The 20,934-nt window shown below is 36.4% G+C and overlaps 1 protein-coding gene across 1 annotated transcript in view; it reads left to right on the top strand.

Moving 5' to 3' along the window:
- LOC126457894 (calpain-9-like) overlaps positions 1–19,752 on the top strand; it is a 1,049,120-nt gene extending 1,029,368 nt beyond the window's left edge. Inside the window, exons 11-16 of the mRNA XM_050094564.1 lie at positions 3,149–3,218; positions 9,370–9,466; positions 9,557–9,684; positions 17,634–17,826; positions 18,012–18,067; positions 18,231–19,752. Of these exons, the coding sequence (XP_049950521.1) occupies positions 3,149–3,218; positions 9,370–9,466; positions 9,557–9,684; positions 17,634–17,826; positions 18,012–18,067; positions 18,231–18,257 (571 nt within the window). The 3' untranslated portion in view covers positions 18,258–19,752. The remainder of the gene's footprint in view (positions 1–3,148; positions 3,219–9,369; positions 9,467–9,556; positions 9,685–17,633; positions 17,827–18,011; positions 18,068–18,230) is intronic.
- The last annotated feature ends 1,182 nt before the right edge of the window (positions 19,753–20,934 follow it).

Genomic DNA, 20,934 nt, shown 5'->3' with positions numbered 1-20,934 from the left:
TTTGAAGAGACTACATCCAGAGTATCAGTCAAGTGTACCATGACACCTGCACATTATGAAGACCTCCTTGTACAGCATGTGATTATATCTTTGGAAGTGTGCAACTGTGTGGAAACCACTGTTTTTACAAAAGATGGGGCAACACCTCATGTTGCTTACCCAGTTAAGGATCTGCTTAAAGCAACCTTCCACAAATGTGTTATCTCCACAGTTCTTCCAAATGCATGACTTGGAAGGACACCTGATCTGATTCAATGTGATTTTTGGATCTGGAGGTATCTAAAAGAGCATGTTTACTGGGAATAAGTTTGTCCTCTGCCTGAACTGAAGGCCAGTACATAGGAAAATGTTGCTCAGTTCCACTGGAGCTGCTGTGAGCAACTAACAATCACATATTTTATGGACATGCCATCTTGGTGACATTTATGATGCTCATTCTGAACAAACTGCATAAGTGGAGTTTAATAATAAAATCAAGATTATGCCTTTATCACTTGTTTTACCTTTTCTGCCCACACTCATTCCTAACCCATCACATATGGAAACATGTCTTATATTCACAGCACCAGATTTGCACGTGTTGGCCGAAGTTGGAACTAATCTTTTACCTGCATACATAGACTCCTAATTACCACATTAGAGTATTTACTAAGTTTTGCTGCCACATAGTCATTACAGCCCACACTGGACCTCTGTGAGTAGCTGCTCTTTCATTGTAACCACCCAGTAACTTTAAAACTACACATACATCATCAGTCTGAAGGAGGGCAGTAGTACACATTCAAAGGCACTGCTAACCCAAAATCAGCTTCAGTGGTTTGGGAATGTACCAGTAGTCTGTGTGCTAAGTCAGCACATTCTAAAGCATATGAACAGACTAAGGATAGTCATCAATGAGAACAGAAGCAGAAGTTCAGAAGCAATTTCAGAGCTTACTTGAAGCAGTCTCTCGTACTTACTCACTATGGAGAAACATATATCCTTAGCTAGCTAGCCTGAATAATAACAACTCTTAAATGAGTGCACTCTTTGAAGAAGTATAACAGTATACTAAAAGAAACCCAAACAAAGCTCTCAGGAGAAATTGTGAGTTACCAGCAACGCCCCCCCCCCCCCCTCTCATATTTACTTGTGACTACTGGCATTAAGTGTTTGCTTCATGGATGCAGCACATCTGTCACCCAACAAGCTGTTCATAGGAAGGTATTTTACATGTTCACAAGAGAAAATTTAATATCACTATTGATTTTAAGATTATGGGACTTTTCCTTCACAATATTTGTATATTTATATTCTTCTTATTTCTTCCATTTTCCTCAACTCTGAGATCCTGTTAAATTAATTACACAAAATTTTCAGTATTTCCAAATATTTTAAATAGTACTATTACAGTATAAATTTTAATGTGTTTTATAGCTTTTCTTACCATTACCTCTAACTAAGTTGTATTATTCTGATGCTATATTTTATCTAAAATCATTTGTAGAAAAAAAATACATGAGAAAGTTATGACTGAAGAAATTACATGCAGTTTGATGCTGGCTTATATTTAATTTCCTCAAGAGCTGATGGTATAAAATTATTGTGTGTTTTCATTACTACTACTACTACTACTACTACTACTCTCTCTCTCTCTCTCTCTCTCTCTCTCTCTCTCTCTCTCTCTCTCTCTCTCTCTCTCCCCACCTCTCTTATTAGTGTAGGCTGTATGCTCCAAGGTATTTGTAATCATGCCAATCAAAGAATTCCAGTCTATTGTTTCATTTTGTGTCACCTACAGACAACCTCAAGCACGCAGACAACTCTGAAGGTGAAACTTAAAGATCTGTGTGTTTTGAATCTAGACATCTTGAAGAAAAATCAAAACTTCCTTATACCTTTTTATATCTTCAGCTACAAAGGATATTTCCTTTCATAAAGGTTATCTTCACAGCAATTTATTCTCATGCTTTTCTGCTAAAATAACAATCTTTGACTTTATGTATTTGGAGATCAGTTGTCTAATACTTTCTTTCTCCATGTAGTTACTCTTAAATTGGCATGGATTTTACAAAGAAGGATCCTTTCATTGTTCTCTGAGATTTATTATCTCACTACACTGCTTCCTCTATGATTGTGTCAAGTAATTAATCATACAGTCAGTTTTCTAGTTTAAAAGTTCCCTAATCACACAAAAGATAAGAAATCTACTCACTAAGTTGTGGCAGAACACACACATAAAAGAGGGTTGTAATTCAGCAGTCTTTTGGGGCCAGTGGCTCTTACATCAGGCAGTAGGGTTGAAGGGGAAGGAAGGGGATGAAGGAAAAGGACCAGAGAGATTTAGGAAATGGGGTAGATTTCAGGAAAGTCACCCAGCAATGTGGGTCAGGGTAGACTTACCACATGGGATGAGAAGGAAAGACTGAATGTTGGGGACTGCATCAGATGAGATAGATTTTTCAAATCTTGTCCAATGCAGTCCCCAGCAATCAGTCTTCCCTTCTCATCCCATGCAGGAAGTCTACCCTGACCCGCAGTTCAGGGTGACTTTTCCAAAATCTACCCCTTTTCTTAGATTTCTCCAGTCCTTTTCCTTCACTCCTCTTTCTTCCCCTTCAGCCCTTCTGCCTGAAGGAGCAGTCCCTGGGCCGAAAGCTTGCCTAATTACAACCCTATTTTATGTTTGTGTTCTACTGTCATATGGTGAATAGATTTTTTATCTATCCAGTTAAATTATTTTTTCAGAAATTGATTGTTTTTGTTGTTATATTAATTAATCACACAAAAGTATCAGGTCAACAAACAGATAATTGTCATTGTACACTACAATCCATTCTTAAATTACAATTACAAACAAATAAACTGAGTAGAAAATCTAAATGGACACACACACACACACACACACACACACACACACACACACACACATACACACACAACAAGCAGTTAGAAATCAATGATTTGTCATTGATTAGTGTCACTAGCATTCAGTAACTGCAAACATCACTCTATCATATTAAAAAGAAAAGATACTCATTGCTCAACTTTAATTTTACATATTATCATACTTAATGTAAATTTTGTTTTAAAAATATCCATAAATTCATCTTATTTATACAAAAAGAAAGTGATGTGCAGAAATATTTCTCTTTACATTAACTTTCAGGGAAGTGAATGACGACAATATGGTGTTCCGGAACATATCAACAGAATTCCTTGACGATGCAGTAGTGCTGGTAAGTTTAGTCTTCGAAATTGGAGAGATTTAAATAAATATATATGGCAATACGTTAATCTCTGCTTGCTTTTTCTCACTGAGTTAAGTGAGGAGATGTGAAGGAGGCAAGAAAGAAAGGGAGGAAGATTCTTTAATGTCCATTTGTCATAAAGATCATTTGAGGCAGAACACTAGCACAAAATGGACTTACAAAGTTGGCTGTAGCCTTTCCAAAGGAACAATCCCAGTTTTCAACTAAAGTCATTTATGGAATCCAAGCAAAACGTAACTCTGTATGGCCATTCTGATATGAGAGAGATGAGATGGAGGAGTTGAGAGTTGGTGCAATAATACTATTACTCATACCTTAAAGTTAAAAGTCTGTGCCAGTTATGAATTTCAGAAGAAAATTAAGGTATCATGAATCATTGTCATTTCTGAAGAGATCCATCTGGAATATTTTACCTTACTTTTAATAGATTTGGTTTGCTTGTGAGTATGTCCGACAAATCTGTGTTCCCCCTGCAGCCACAAAATTCTGCTGTGTTAGTGCACAATAAATGTTGGACCCCTTTTTATGAATGCCAGGTGCTGCTTACAGCTAAAATATTCTCTTACATCAGGTATTAATCACATTTACTTGAGTACACATTCTTAAATTACTACATTTTCATATACACTGAAATGTACATAATTCTTTTTAAATGAACAACTGTAAGTACATTTGCTGCAAATACTGACATTTCTACCTCTTGACTTCTTTATTTGCATAACACTTCAGTTATCAGATATTCACTGGTCTTTATTTCATAATGGACACTTGTAGAAACATGTAGCTGAAAAATGGACGACTAAACACTGAAAGTTGCACTAAAGGTGAATCAAGACAAACGGAGTTCATGCAATTACGAGGAAGACAAGAACAGCAAGAATTTCTTGAGATAAATGGCATGAGGTTCAGATACCTGGGATCTTGGTTTACCAGCAACTTGTAGAAACCTACTGCAAATATTTTCCATCACTTTTGACTTTAGAGGTCATATTTTTCTGTCAGTTTGTTACAAAGTTGTTTTTTTTTTTCAGTTTTAAAATTGAAGATTCCATTTTGCATGCCAAAATATTTATGGGAAATTGCTTAAATGTTGTGACTATTAAATTAAATTTTATTATTATTATTATTATTATTATTAGTTGTAGTATTAGAATAATTTAAAGCATATAATGTGGTGCTTTCATGAAGTTAAAACCTTAGCTAATTTTCCAGACCGGAATTAGTACATAAATTCTTGCCTGCTGTGAGCTCAGAAATGTTCATTCCAACAGTGTTCAGGAAAATCAGCTTATCACAAATTACTTTTTTTTTTTTCTTCCTAGAAGGTCTCAAATACATTGAAGCTATGCAATGGTCACTTCCAAGTCCACAAACTTCCAAGATGCCTATTATTATCCTCAGAAAATTACAACCTTCATAGGTAACAACATACAGGAATACAAGCTGGTTTTCAACCAAACTGACCAATAAAAGGTCACTATAAGACAACTCTTTTAAAAGCACAGGAAATGTGATAAAAACATTTATGGTCTGTTCATCAATTTTCTTCATACATATGACAGCATAGCCTATATGATAGCCTGTATGATTTCAGAACCTCTGAGAAGCTAGTGAGAATGTTGCAAACTTTTATGAATGGATCAAGGGCGGAAGTGCATTTCGGAGGGGTCACATCAGGAAGGTTTGAGACAGGTCTCAGGAAAAGGGATGCTCTCTAATGCATTCTGCTCAGTTTCATCTTAGATACAGTAATAAGGGAATGTAGGCAACAGAAATGAACTGGAGTGCAGATGGATGATAATTTCAATTGTCTCACATATGCAGTTGATATAATAATGCTAAGTGAATCAATCCATGAGTTGAAAGAAACTTACCTGAAAAATGGATGATTACACACAGAAGGTTGTGCTTAAGGTGAATCAAGACAAATGGAGTTCATGTAATTGTGATGAAGAAAACAAGAGCAAGAATTTCTTGAGATAGATCGCATGAGGTTCAGATACTTGGGATCTTGGTTTACCAGCAACAACAGCATAGAAATGGGCCTCGAGGAAAGAATAGTAGTGGGAATGAAATGCATGTATTCCCTCAGGGAGTTGCTCAGCTCAAAATCCATATCAGCGAATACTAAGATGAGAATCTATAACATAGTGATATGACCAGCAGTCATGTTTGGTTCAGAAACCTGGGCCATGACAAAATGTGAAAAGGAAAAACTATTAATGTATGAGAGAAGAGTAATGCAGAAGATGTGGGGACCAATCTTACATAACGGCCAATCTTAGATAACAAGGAGTGGAGAGGGGGATGAATGAGAAAATCTACCTCTTTATGCAACAGCCAACAACACTAAGGAAATTGGAGAGCAAAAGAATCGAGTGGGCAGGTCATGTAGCCCACATTGCAGAAGAAAGACAGGCGAAGAAACCATTTGAGGGAAACCAAACGCCAGATGCCCCATAGGATGGCCAAGGCAGCTGTTGAAGGACCTGGTAGCCCTAGAGATTGAAGACACCTAGAGGAACTAAGCACAAAACAGAAAGGAATGGAGGCAATTTGTGGAAGCAGCATATGGTCTGTAGGGCCTGTGGTTGCTGGATTTGTATATATGTACTCAGAAGTCTATATGAGCTGTAAGTTGGATTAGTGATGTCACATTGGCAACAAATTTCGTCAGAATTTTACCCACCATGACATGTTACACGATTGGAATTTCATCCCCCCCCCCCCCCCCCACATCTCACCCCTTTTCTTGACATCTCTGTGATGGTGGTCAGAATCATGATGCCCAGTGTAGAAATCATGTGGTTTTCTTGTGGGTGGTGACAAAAGCATTTAAGATACATGAACACTTATAATGAACATGAAAATGCCTCATGAGATGGCATAGAGAGCATCAATTAAACCATCCCTTCCCTTGGGGTGCTCATTTACACACGTTTGTGGTTTGAAATGACGATTTGCAGTTTGATGTTCTTGACAACCTTTGACACTGCTACACTTCTCAGATGATTTGACCTTTCTCTAAGAACATTTTGCAGTTGCATCTCCACTGAACATGATCTGACCCCTTTGGAGTATAGCATAACTGCAATTTTTGCTCTGGTATACAGGCGGAAGCACCAGAGGTTGTTGAAAAGCATTTGACATCTTCTGAATGTGATCCACAGTAGCAGTGGGTGTTTATGTGTTTTAGCCCTCTTGTTTCATGCCCTCCTGTGGTGTGATCATTGAAGCATACATAAATAAAATGATAGAGGCTCTTCCTTAGACTACACCATTTCACAACACTCTTAGTGCCACACTAGAACTTTCGTTGAGCAATTTAAAACTGTACCTGTATAGAGAAAATTCTTGACTGATTTTTAGAACCATTCAACACCCCTTAAATTCTGTAAGCTTGCAAGCAGGTGCTAGAGCAATGCTATAGTAATGCTATAGTGCCACTCAGCTGAAGGCTGTTGAGAGGTTGCCTGTGCTAGAAATCAATGCATGATCATTGTGGTACACAAACATTTTCAGAGTGCTCAACAAAGCTGCACAGATGAAAAAAACTGTGATCGTGCTACACTCCAGAGGGGTCAGATCAAGTTCAGGTGAGTTGCAACTGGGCCACACCTTTAGAGAAGGGTTAAATCATCAGATGGGAGTCAGTAATATCAAAAGCTGTCCAGAATGTTATTCTGTTGTTTATTTCACTGCAAACTGTCACTTTTGACTGCAAAAAGAGTATAAATGAAGATCCTAAGGAATGGGGTATTTTCATTCCTTTATGCCATCTCCTGAGCTCTTTTTGTGTGTTCTGAGTCACGGTGTGTCTGAAAAGCCTTCCTTGTCCACCCGTAAAAAACCCACATGGTTACAACACTGGGCATCATGGTTCTGACCTCCATCACGTGGGCATCAAGAAAACACAGGAGATGTCGGTGTTGGGGGGGGGGGGGGGGGGGGAGGAGAGGGTGACAAGCTTCCCTGTGTATGACACATCCACAGTAGTGTTGGGCAGAATTGTGATGAAATTTAGTCTAGTGTGACATCATTAATACACCTTACAGTCGACATGAACTTCTCGCTTTTGTTTCCCAATCTGTTAATCTGTTGACACCTTGCTGTTTGAAGCATTGCTGAGCTCGAAGGTGACATTACAGGGGACCACATTTTTGCTCCTTTATAGGCATCTTTGAGCAAAAGTTCAAACTTCTGCATCACAATGGAGGAAAATTATGGAGTTCCAGAAAAGTGTACCCTTTAACTCTCTTGTGAAATGTATTTCATGCTTGGATTATATCTTACCACAATAAGCCTGAGAAGATTTAAAGTGCATTGAGAATATTCCATCTGGTAATCTTTCTAATGAGCTACAAATTCACAGAAGGTAACGACTTTTTATAAATATGCAGATTCTGAAGCTAAGTTTTTCATTAGCTTATGTACTGTTTCTTACAAAATCGAATATGTAGTCTTTAAGTGATGATCCTGATCCACTGTAACAACTACCAAATAGATGACCAGATTTTAATGCTGAAGTACACAATACATGGTCTAAAATGTTTTCAAGTGAAAATAAATTTTCAGTGCTTTAAAAGCATCAGTATGCTTTTCTGTTCTCCCCATGATTTACATATGTTCCAAGATTCTCATCTCACTCGTTTACTAAATATTCAGAGCGGTGTATAGAATTGCCAAAACATTTACACTGAAAATTATACAGACAGCAGAGGATCCAAAACTGCATATATTGGGCTAGGGCTTGAAAGGCTGGAAATAAATATAATGTATTAAATGTCTATGAGACATATTTATGTAAATAGTTCATGTTTCACAACGAACAACTTCCTCCCATACCATCATTGATGATGTCACCTTGGAAAACAATATGCAATTGTATGTTGTGTGTCTATGGTGGAGTTTACCACTGTTACCATAACTGATTGCAAAAGATGGATTACTTCTCCTGACTGAAATCTTCAGTCATGCCATTAGTATAATGCAGCAGGGTGTGGTGCTTGGAAAGCTGAACAACTAAACCAACAAAAGTTTTATGTCAATGTGTTATCTGAATTGGAAAAAAATTGCTTTGAATAGAAACTTATGAGAACATAGCTTGTTCAAGCTATGTAAAGTTGGCCAGGTTTCTTGGCAAAGAATTGTTCATTCAGTGGAGTTTGAGGAGATGATGTTGGATCATGTGGGATAAGATTAAAATATGAGTACCCCTGAAACTGCCCATGAAATGTGCATTTTGAAGAACACTGTGTGGAAAGTAATGTTAGAGAAGCAGTCACACTCTCACTGTAAACCATGTGTGTAAGCAAAGTGCGCAATTAATTTTGAACCCCAAGTTCAGTTCCGGCACTGGATTATGTCATAATGAAAGCACTGAGACTGGCATTTATCAAGTTGAACAGTGGCTATGGGCTGAAGCTGTAACTATATGGTGTATGCTATTTACATCAATAAAAACCCATTTATTATTGAAATATAGTTTCTTATACTAAATTACTCACTTTAGAATCCACTACAATTGGTATAATTTTGATCCTAAATGTTTGAGATACCTTGTCTATGGTCATGTATTGCTTTCTTATCAAAGTGGATTAGATAAAACTCAGCTACATGTTCTATGAAAGTGGGTTTTGAGCTCCTACCTCGTTGCCCAATATAGTAGGTAGGAAGTTTTTGCAACCTTTGTATTTTATCTTTGTCACTATGTCCAATTTTATATTAGAAGCTCTATGGTTTGCTAACTTCCCTTTTGTGCAAAAGAAAATTTTGGCATCAGTGTTCCTGAACAAGTTGGCTGTTTTGTAAAATTTTTAAACTCTTGTGAAAGATTCTATAGGATTTTCAGAAGTAAAAATGCATTAAATTGTTGCTGCACTGGAAACTTTGCAATTACCATAAGACATAAGGCTGTGTCAGTTAATTTATAATGAACTTACCTCACTGCAATGCAGGAGCTTTAAGCAATAATTCTATAGTGCATAGCTCTTAATTGTTTTTGAGTACTCTTTCCATACAACAGTCTACACAAATTACTGTTCCTGCTCTTGTTAATTCTTGTAATGTAATAGTCTTAAAGTGCTGTTGTTTTTACTAATTCCATCATTTATTTCAGCCTGATGGGAAGAATATGGTGTCAAAGCTGTTGCTTAAGTATCCTCCTGAAGTAGATGCTTCACAGTTACAGAAAATTTTGAAAGCCCATTGGAAAGGTAAGGCAAATATTAGAAATTAAAAAAAAAATCAAAAACAGGGTACACCATTTTAATGTGTACTTACAATTTTGTGTTTTTTTATTTCAGCTTACTTGTCAGAAAAACCTAGTCTGGAATTATGTAAAAGCTTAATCATGTTGAGAGATTCTAATATTAGTGGACGTATTAATCTCCTGGATATACCGGTGCTGATGCACATGCTACAATTCTGGAGGGTAAGGCATTTCACCATATTTGTTTATTAGTGCAGAATGAAGATCTTCTGTAATACTCTAATGTCTCTCATCTTTCCTTTGCACTCATACTCTAATGTACTTCATCTCTCGGTTCTGGCCTTTGTGTGTAATGCTGTGCTTGATTTGTGTGATGTATAACTGGAGCAGAACTTGACGTAGGTCCATTTTAAGCTATAAGCCACAACCACCCTTTACCACTTTGGGTACTGCAGTGAGTATAATTCAAGTAGCAGCTTCTGATTCTTGTGGCAGAGCACAATATAATTGTTCATTGTGGAAGTTGAGCCATTTGCCCACATGTTCCACACCAGTAACACCATATCTAGTGTCACATATCTGTCTTTCCTTCTCAGCCCCTCTGGTAACTCTCGCCATTTCCTAAACCTGGCCAGTCCTTTTCCTTCATCTCTCTTCGTTCCCATTCAACGATTCTGTCAGAAGAAGGAGCCACTGCCTCTGAAATCTTGTACTTTTACTTAACTATATTTATATGTTTTCTCCTGCCACTGTTTGTTGAATAGGCTTTTTATCGGTCCAGTTAATTAATTAGCTCAAAGTATCAAAGATTGCAGAGGATATCAACTGAGCCCCTTGGGAAGAAACCATCCAGCATTCACCTGAAAAGAAGTTTCGATTGCTGTGACGTGTTTCTTGGATAATGTGTACCAGTATCAGGACAATAACTGGTTCAATCATAAATATTTTCTTTCATGAGGGATTTATATAAAATGATGAATAAATGAATATGTATGTGCACTAACATGATGCTACAGATACTGAAGCTGAAATCCTAGTATGTCTAAAAAAGAATCATATTTAAAGTGTCTCAGTATGATTCATTGTACAGAAGAGAACACCTTACCAGATATTTATGTACCTTATGAAAGTGCAAGAAATGTAATGGATTTCTTTGCTCATGACTAAAATCTGAGTGATGAGACTTTTATTGAGACCTGCAAAAAATTCAACAAAACTTTTCATGAAGTTCTTTGATAAAGACATTTGTTACAATTAATACAGATGAGTATGGAGACAGTGGAACCAAATCTTTGTAACTCATCTATAATGTTTTTTTACTGCTCTAGAGACTCATTTCAAAGGTGTATATCAATTTGTATGCCAAATAATATCTGTTTACATGTTGATACTAAGCCTGAGATGGTTTTCAAGGCTAATAAATGTAGAGTCCTCCCCCCCCCCCTCCCCCCCAACATGAATGCCTATTATGTCTCACTGTAAAAATGGGAGAATGTTAACAGTGCAATACTGTTGATACATGGGGGAACACACCTATAGTGCTTGATCCTCAGGAATTGTTACATGTGCCCACCATTAATTTTAAGTGTGTTGCTACTGCTGTTTAGGAGTATTTGAGACAGATAATTGAAGACTATCATTCAAACAGATCATTTACTAACTAATTACACAGATGTGTCTTTATTTTCACACAACATTTTCTCTTACATCAGAACACTGTGGTAGTTCTGCAGTGCCTACATTAGTGGTCTCTGATTTTACTTTGAACATTTGTCTGACATTAAGCAAAATATACATACAATAGTGTACGTTGAGTTTGATATCTTTGTGAGCTAAACAAATAACTTGCCAATGAATTACAACAAATCTTGCAGTGTTAAGTGGTCATATTTATGAATGCTATTCTGCACTGACATCCTCACAGATGGACTTTGGATCCAGCATTAACAAGAAACAGCTATATCCCACAGCCTACCCATACAGTCTGTTCAGAGAAACGGTATTCATAAATTACATTGTGTCCCTAAAACTCTCCAGACGCCAATCACTATTCATTACAAAAATGTACACTCTGTAACTAGTATCATACAAGATATTCACTTGCTGTGTTACAAAATTTCATCTGGAACTGCAATTTATTTATATTCCTTCTGAAGCATGGTGTACAGTTGTTCCTGTTTTATGCACAAATTATTTTGGCATACAACTAACACTATCACTAATTCTGTAAATACATGTAAGAGATCACATTGAGTCTCTAAGTATGGCACTCTAGAAAATATTCTCTTGTTTATTTTCTTTGAAATATGATACAGAAAGGCCCAAATTTAAAGTGTATCCATAGTTGGGATACATTCTATATTTTTATGAACACCTGAATTCAGTTTGTTAAACTCTCAGTTACAAACAAATAAATAAATTAAACATAAAAAAGATCAAACCAGGCTAAAGGTTACAAACTGTAATGTCATCTTCACAATAATTATTGTCATTATGAAACATGACAGAAAATACAGACCCCTTTCCATTTAAGTACCACATCATGTACTGCAGTTCACAACTCAATAATTTCATTTCAGTTCATAAATAAATAATTTCAGTACTTTCTGAAATCTGTATGCTCTACTGTAAGTCATGTGAATTCATTCTTGTAGTCAGTGACTTCTGGACAGGAACACAGCCAAAAAGAGGGGTAATTGATGTATCATTTTGTCACTTACAGCTCCAACATAACAGAAAAGTCTCCTCCTGTAGTTTGAAATCTGTATTATTCAATTTCCTAGACTGGATTTAGTGCTCCCCTAAAGTTCTCCTGTTTTTCCTTAGATATTTTTCTGAAAATTAATTTGTGATGTTTCATTATTTGTATTTTGCATTTTGTTTTATTCTTAAACTTGAACTCTGAGACTTTCACCTTTTACCAAATCTAACAATTTCTCCTTCTTTTTCTTCTTTTTTTTATTTTCTGTCTCTGGACCAATTTATTTCAAGTTAACTTTTCCTTTTCCTTGAACTTGAGCTTTAACTTTATTCCAGTATTCGCATATTCTTTTTCTGTGCTTTTCCTTCTTTGCTTCTGTCCATGTTTTGCAGGTTTGTAGGTTTATCATTTCTTGGAAAACCAAGACCTTCTGGACTTTATTCTTCAGTGTAATGTGTTTTTGCTTATCCTCCAGCATTATCGCATTTCTTGCTGGCCCTTTTCTACCTTGAATGGAAGATTCAACTGCTAAACCTTGTAGGAGTCATACAGGTATTTTCTACACATGTATAAAGTTCATGGTGGTGTTGTCCCCTTAATTCACTATTTTCTTTGATCAGCTCTAGAATTTTGTTCAAGATCTGTCTCTCTCTCTTATTTATATTTTCTTGATCAGACCTTTTCTATTCATAGCAAGGCATTTTGTGTCATGTAGGGCCTACAATCATATTACTGTAGGCAGTAATGTCGCATCTTGCCACTGACTGATGTTGACTTCTTCTTGTGGACACTTTTGGTTAGTGATTTCACTGTTTCCATTTTTCTGCTCCATGATGCAAAGACTTCTTTCTCAGAGGAGAAAGATTAACAAATTCACAGATTAAAAGCTCCACAGATCTGGATGCCCAAGCTGTACAAAAATGGTGGCTGATAATTCTAGCATTCCCAAAACTCCCCAGCAGCAGCTGTTTCACTGGTTGCAAAATGTGTGCAGGAGCACGCTTTTGTGTAAAAATGGTCCTATCATGCTGCTGAAGGATTGGAATGATGCTGGTGCACGAAAGGCTCTCATAATGTTTAGTGGTGATCATACATGTAACAGAATCTGCAGAATCCCACACCTCAAAAAAATGATGCCATCATCCCACACTGAACAGCTGCCTTTGCAGATTGAAGTGGCGCCAGTTGATGTGCAAATGGATATACCATTGCCCATGTTCTAGAACTCTTGCCCTTGGAGATGGATTGTAGTGCAAACATTTGTATTACTCACAGGTAAGCAAGAAGCAAATCCTGAACATGCATAATTTTATGTGGATAGCAATGCAGGATGTTTCATAGAATTTTATGATCAGAGGCATGTCTGAAATTCAGGCAATTCCTCATGCATTGCATGTTCGCACAGCACTGCTCGACCCCTCCTGCAATGCTGTGACCACATCTTCCACCAACATCAGATCACCTGTTTTCCTTTCTCTTCCACACTGCACTTCAAAAGAATCTATCTTTTTGAATTACATAATAATTTTCTCCTGACCCTTGGCAGACATTAGGACCTTTTTTCATTCCCTTGAGTGTCCAGGACTTCTGCAGAGCTACTGCTGGTACACAGTCACCATTCTTGTACAAGAGCTTTGCCAGCAGCACATGATCCTGCATTAAGTCAGTCATGCCAAGCATCTCAGATGCAAACTTAGGAACAGCCTGTACCACCATCTTTTATTTTGCATATCAGTTAATTACAGTGTGGTAAAATTTTCATCAATTCCTTTGTTTCCATAATGTCTCCCCCCTCTTCAATAATATTCTGTTCAAATTTGATATCACTCTTAGCAGTGGTTACTTTTTACAGCTTCCTGAAACAGGAACTCTATATTTGCCCTGCAGGCACCTCTTCCCTTCTGAACTGCTTTTATTGCTTTTTGGGCTGCTGAAATGGCTGCTGGTTATTGCTTCAACATAAGGTAGCCCTGAATAATAGGAGATTCTTGAAATTATGTAGACAATGCAGATATTTTATCACTCACTAGTTGACGTAATAAATCTTTTACAAATATGCAGAACAGATACATTTTGCTCAAGTGAGTACCTACTTGATAACAGAAGATATGAGAGTTGCCCAGAAAGTAATGCACCACAAAAGTAGGGCATGTATGCCATGTCAGTACCAACCCTTGTCTGGGTGGCGGAGCCAGTTCTTCACTGTGTGAATCACCTCCTCATCATCCTCAAAACGTCTTCAATGAATTTGATCCTTTAATGGTCGAAACAAGTGGAAGTCTGAGGAGGCTAGGTCAGGGCTGTAGGGTGGATGGGGTAACATTGTCCAATCCAGTTTTGCAATATGTTCAGCAGTCCTCAGACTTGTGTGGGGCTGAGCATTATCATGATGCAGCGAAACATCTCCTGGGTTGTCGTGGCAGTGAAGTTGCCAGAATCTTGTCTTGAGTTTTGTTAACGTGTCGACATATGCATCTGAATTAATGGTACTGCCTCTTGGCATCACATCAAAATGAGAATCGCATTTTCACATTTCCAGAACACAGTGGTCATAACCCTACCAGTGGAAGCAGTTGCTTTGAATTTTTTCTTCTGTGGTGAGTGGGAATGGCACAATTCCATTGACTGTCATTTTGTTTTGGGTTCAAAATGGTGAAACCAGGTTTCATTACCGGTCACAGTCCGCAACGAGAAGGCCTCCCCCTCAGCTTCAAAATGTTGCAATAAATCAAAACAAATGTTTTTCTGTGCGATTTGTGATCCATCATTAGACACCGCGGAACCCATCTTGCACACACTTTTGAATATCCAAGAGTGCGGATAATTGCATCCACACTTCCTTTGATGACAGACAGATGCAGTGCCAACTGTCAAGTCATAATTCGTCTGCCCTCATGAATGACAACATCAGCTCGCTGCAACATGTCAGGTGTGACAGCCATGGATGGTCTCCCTGACTGCTGCAAATCATGGAGCTCTGCCAAACCACCTTCTGATGATCTCAACCTCCCTGCCTAGCAACTAACTGCACTTCCGTCAACAACAGATGCTCCATAGACTTTGCACAAGCGTTTGTGAATACTCCCCACAGTTTCTTTCTCTGCAGTGGAAATTCAATGATGGCATGTTGCTTGCAACATACATCACCTACAGACACTGTTTACAAACAGTCCTGCAGCTACGCTATCTGTTGGAAGTGACAGAAACTTATCACACTACCTCAGGAGACTTCTAGTAATACATATTTTATATTTACATTCATAGTATTGTTTACGGGTGAGAAAAAAAAAGTTGTGCATTACTTTCTTGGCAACTCTCATATGAACAACAAAATAATTATATAAAATGCTACATGTAAAACCACAAAACTAAACATATTGCAGCAAGTCATTGTCAGGACAGAAGTGATATTATATTATGTGATTGCAGTTTATTGCTTATGATTTAACTTCTACATTTGTGTTTCTAAGGAAAGTTATACTGTAGAAACACGGTACATTGTTGTCTTCAGTCTTGAACTAATTTGATCATGTTACCCACATTAGTGTATCCTATATTAGTTTCTCCATCTTTGCACAAGTACAGTGACTTACATCCACTTGAATGTCATTATTGTAGTCAAGCAGGCAAGCCTTGGTGTTTCTCTACAAGTTTTACTCTCCATACTCCATTACCAAAGTGACTACACCCTGATGGCTTGGAATATATCCTATGAACCTATCCCTCCTTTTAGTCATGTTATGCAATTAAGTTCTTTTCTCCCCAATTCAGCTCAATGTTTTGTCATTAGTTATGTGATCCACTTGTCTAATCTTCTCAGTTATTCTGTAGCTTTTATTGTCTTCTTGTCTGTAGTGTTTCTCATGGACATTTTATTTCCATATAAGGCTACACTCATAACAAATACTTCCAGAAAAGATTTCCTGATACTTAAATTTATATTTTATGTTAACATAGGCCTCCATTTCATGAAAATTTTTCTTGCTATTAGCTGTCTACTACATTTTATGCCGTCTCTACTCATGCCATTGCCAGTTATTTTGTTGCCCAAATAGTAGACTAAAACTTGGGTACTATTTTTAACCTCCCATTTCCCAATCAAATTTTCTCACCAACACCTTATTTAATTTGATTCAAGTCCATTAACCATTTTTAACTTTTGTTGATATTAATCTTATCAACTCTTTTTAAGACACCATCCATTCCATTCACCTGATCTTCCAAATCCTTTGTCTGTCTTGATAAAGTTTGGCTGCCATTGGCAAACTTTATGTTTTTATTACTTCCATCTGAATTTTTATGTTCATTCCAAGTTTCCTGTTTTGCTGCTGAGTGTATGTATTGAATAACATGAGGGTAGGGTACAACTCTGTTACACCACATTCTCAACTACTGCCTCGCTTTCGCGTTTTTTGATGCTTAAAGCTGCAGTTTGATTCCTGTAAAAGTTGTAGGTAATCTTTCACTCTACATGCTTTATCCCTGATAGCTACATAATTCCAGGGAGTGATGCCAAAAGCTTATTGTAAATCCACAAATTCGACAAATGTAAGTTTATGTTTCTTCATTCCATCTTCTAAGATAAATTGTAGGATTAGTATTGCTTCACATGTTTCTACATTTCAGGGAACCCAAACTGACTACCCCTCAGATTAGCTTCTACCAGTCAATCAATTCTCCTGAGGATTATTGGTGCTTGTATTTAGTAACCTTGTCTTGTTAAAGTAATAGTTTGCTTATACTCGCACCTCTCAGCAACTGCCTTCTTTGATATTCTTTCATCATGTTGGTTCTCCTAAATCTTAATAACTTCTAGGGAAAGCTATCTATTCCATGTATCTTGTTTAGGCTTAGATCTTTCTGTGATCTACCGAATTCTTCTTCTGATGGATCATAACCCATCTCATTTTCATCTGCTTCCTCTTCCCCCTCTATAATATTATCATCACTGTTCAGATTTCTTTTGTTAGTACCAACTTGCCATCTGAACTGTTGTTAATACTCCTACAGCCTTATTCTCCATACATATCTTTAGTAAGTGACATATGATGTTACTGTACTCATATATGCTTCTATAGCTTTACATCACTTCTCCAGGCACTCCTGATTTGCTGTTTTTCAGTTTCTGTCAGTCCCACTTTTTAGACATCTATTTTCCCTTTAGCCTACTTCATTTGCATTGTTTTTATGTTTTCTCCTTTCATAAATTAAATTTAATACCTCTTGCAGTTTCCAAGTCCTTTCCTTTTCACCTATTTCTTTGTCTTCACTATTTCATCTTTCAAAGCTACCCACACATACTCTATTTCTTTTTTGCTTGTTTCAGTCAGCTGTTGCCTACGCTTCCCTTTTAAACTCTCAACAAACAAATACTGTACAGTATATACTAGCTTAAATATAATCCATATTTTTCATTTTAATTACTTTTTTATATGTGTTAATAAAACAAGTGTCATTTATTTGTCCACAGATAGCTTTCCAGAAGTTTGACAAGGGTCACAATAGTAAAACTAGCAGTTATAACCTGAGACCCCTTTTGTGGGAAGCTGGAAGCACTGCAAGTAATAAAGTGCTTGAATGTCTTGTGCTGAGATTTGCCAAAAATAGGGTACTAACATCAGAATGTTTTATTATGGCAATGGTTCGGCTCCATCTTGCACATGGTTAGTGTGTCTAATACATATGAATGCAGATAACTCTTTGTCATTTTATTTGTACTAACTGATGAGACTGTGACTGAAAGTATGTCATTTGAAAATAGAATCATAAATATTTGCTTTAGACTATTTGTGATATAAATACTTATCATATTGTCAGATACTTAAAGATATATTTTCTATTTTTACAGAAAGGTATCACAGCTTAGATACAAAAATGAAGGGCAACCCAATTTCACTGGAAGAGGTAATTTATTTTTTTCTGTGAAGCATTGTATTAACATTATTTCTACTTATTACACACATGAATGTATGGAACAAAGTGTTTCAGAATGCTTTTGCTTTCTGGTTGTAATAGAAACTCACCTACACCATGGTCCTCACAAATGCAATGATTTTTCTTTTTACAGATGATACTGATGACAATCTACTCTTGACACTGGTGACATCAGATGCGATAATCAAAACAATATACCAATTATAGCCATTAAACCAAAGAAAATGTAAAGTATTGTCAAAATTATGTAATATATTGAATATATTGTTGATGTAAATACCATGTAAATTACAATTAAATTATATAATAATTTTATTTTGCAAAATAGTATATTTTTATAGCTCTTCTTCATCTGAGAAAGTATCTGTACCTAGTCAACAAAAAACATGTACAAATTATTTGTTGAGAAGATCTAGTTACTATTAATGCAGTCAAACTGTTGCAGTATGCCTAAAACTTTTAGATACTGGAAATACATCTTCTTTAGAGCTACATTAATACATCAGATAATTATGCAAAGAGGGTCATAAAACCCATGTGAGTATTGTTTCATCTCTGTTTTGCTTTAGTTATGTGATCAGTTATGAGCAAATGAATGAATTGTAGCAATGTAATTTACTCTAAGTAAAAGAAGAAAGAACATATAGCTTGTAGTTGTGGTGACAAATATGTCCCCATTTGAACTTTCAAAATTTTGCACTACTAGAGACAAAAGGCAGGAAATGCTACATCCCAGCTGCAAAGAAAAAGGAATGCATAACCAGTTTATGGAAAAATAAATCTGTAATATAAATAAATAACATCACACACTAACAACTTGTATGAGAACTTGCTTTCCCTTGAGACTTTAGAGTCAGAAGTGATGTTCTTGCTTCTTTCAAAGTGAATTGTATGAAATCATGTGCATTTCAAATACGTTATGAAATATTTTACTAAAGTTATCTTTATCATGAAATGAAATCCTTATTGACAGTTAGAGCAAATGTGTTATTCCCTGGTTTTTAATCTCTATTTGTGATATCTGAAAAAAATTCTTTTTAAAAGCTCTACATGAAATTAATAGCCGATGAAAATATTTTACATAAGCGGATCTCATTAAATTTATTTCAAATGAGTTCTTCTTTAGAGTTGACAGGAAAAATGTTGACAGCATTCGTATCAGAAATGCCACTGTTCTACAAAAACACACGAAGTGTATTTGAGGTGATCATGGCATTTCTTTGATTAATCAAAGATTCAGTCACAGGCAACAGAGCTGCCTTTGACTAATATATGAATGAGCATGATAAACAGCTGATACCGTTCAGTGAACTGGCTCAAATGTCTTATAATTATTCATGCAAGTTTACAAAATCCCAAGATGAGCAGAAAACAAATGAAAATACAGAATACCTCAGAGGAATGTAGGACTGATTCATGCAGTGTGCAGTATCTAATTTTATGAGAAAGCTTAAGTTGAATTTAGAGAAGTACTGTTATGTTTCTATGTAAAGATCATGTTAACGTATTCACAGTGTTCAAATATTTTGATACATATGATTTTTCTCATATGTAATGTTCACTAGAGTGGTCATATTTCAGTCACAGTGAATTCTGTTACTACAAAGCATTTAGTGAGATTATGAAAATTGTCTCAGGCCCAAAAATTAATGAGATTTGTTACATGTTAAAATATGTTTAATAAAGTTACAATAAATATCCTTATAATCTGAATTTGAATTTTCTTGTTACCTGAAATGCTACCCTTTAGTTACCAACATAAAATATAACATATGAAATAACTCATTCCATGTAGGCTTTCACGGCCGGCGTCTTCATCAGTAAACACTTCCGGGCTAAGTTGCTGTAGAAGAAGTTCTACAGATCGACCATGGCAACTTAGCCTGGAAGTGTTTATTGATGATATGAAATAACTGTTTGTTACAACATATTCTGGTAGAAAGTATTGTCAAGTAATAGTAGTTGATCTATATATTGTTAAACTGTGGACAATGTAAAACTGATCCTCTTCATTTTGAAAATTCCATACATTATTATTGTTTATTTATTGCTGCATTTATTAAACTCATTGCCTTGTTATCCAAGATGAATTTGGAATCCACACAATGTCTCTGAGAAATTTACATAATACAAGTAGCTTCATTATTGTAATCATATTACAGCTCACAGTACTCGGAAAAATGTGTTTGACAAAATGTAAACAGAAATCAGAAACCAAAAAGCAAGAAGAGAAGAACCCAAGGTACAGATTCGCACCTCCAGACTCCTGGTTATGCGAATGCCCTGGCAGAAACTTTGAGTGTGCTCACATGTGAAAAGGGGCCTATGACAATTGCTATTAGCAGTGACTAGATTTATTATTAATACAAGCAGGTCTAGTGGTATATTCTACCAAATCAGAGGAATGTTCAAATGATTTATAAAGCAAACTTTGACCCTGAGTCCCCATGTCCTATACTGCTTGTATATTCTACAAAACAAAACTGTTGTAAATCATTATAAATAACATTATTTTTAAAATGCCACTGCTTTGAGTTGACATAAATGATTAGGTGCCACCCACTTCACAATGGTTGCTCACATCCATAGTAACCACAGGAGATACTTACGACAGTGTCGATGACGCATGCAAAGGTGACAGTCTACTCCAATGTGTTTAGTCTACTGCATGTCCAAGAAGTACTTCAATGATTTCTTTATCACTCTTCACTTGCACTTTGTGTACTCTCAGCCTGTTCTGTGGATTTGCTTGATGCCTGTAGGAGTATTCATTACGAACTGAAAGTAAATGGCATCTTATATCCTGTCCACAATCATCCACAACTCTGGGTCTGTAA

Source organism: Schistocerca serialis, chromosome 2 (genome assembly GCF_023864345.2).
Source record: "Schistocerca serialis cubense isolate TAMUIC-IGC-003099 chromosome 2, iqSchSeri2.2, whole genome shotgun sequence".
Taxonomy (NCBI): Eukaryota; Metazoa; Arthropoda; class Insecta; order Orthoptera; family Acrididae; genus Schistocerca; species Schistocerca serialis.
Note: the sequence above shows the minus strand (reverse complement) of the source record. Positions and strands in the feature narration are given on the sequence as shown.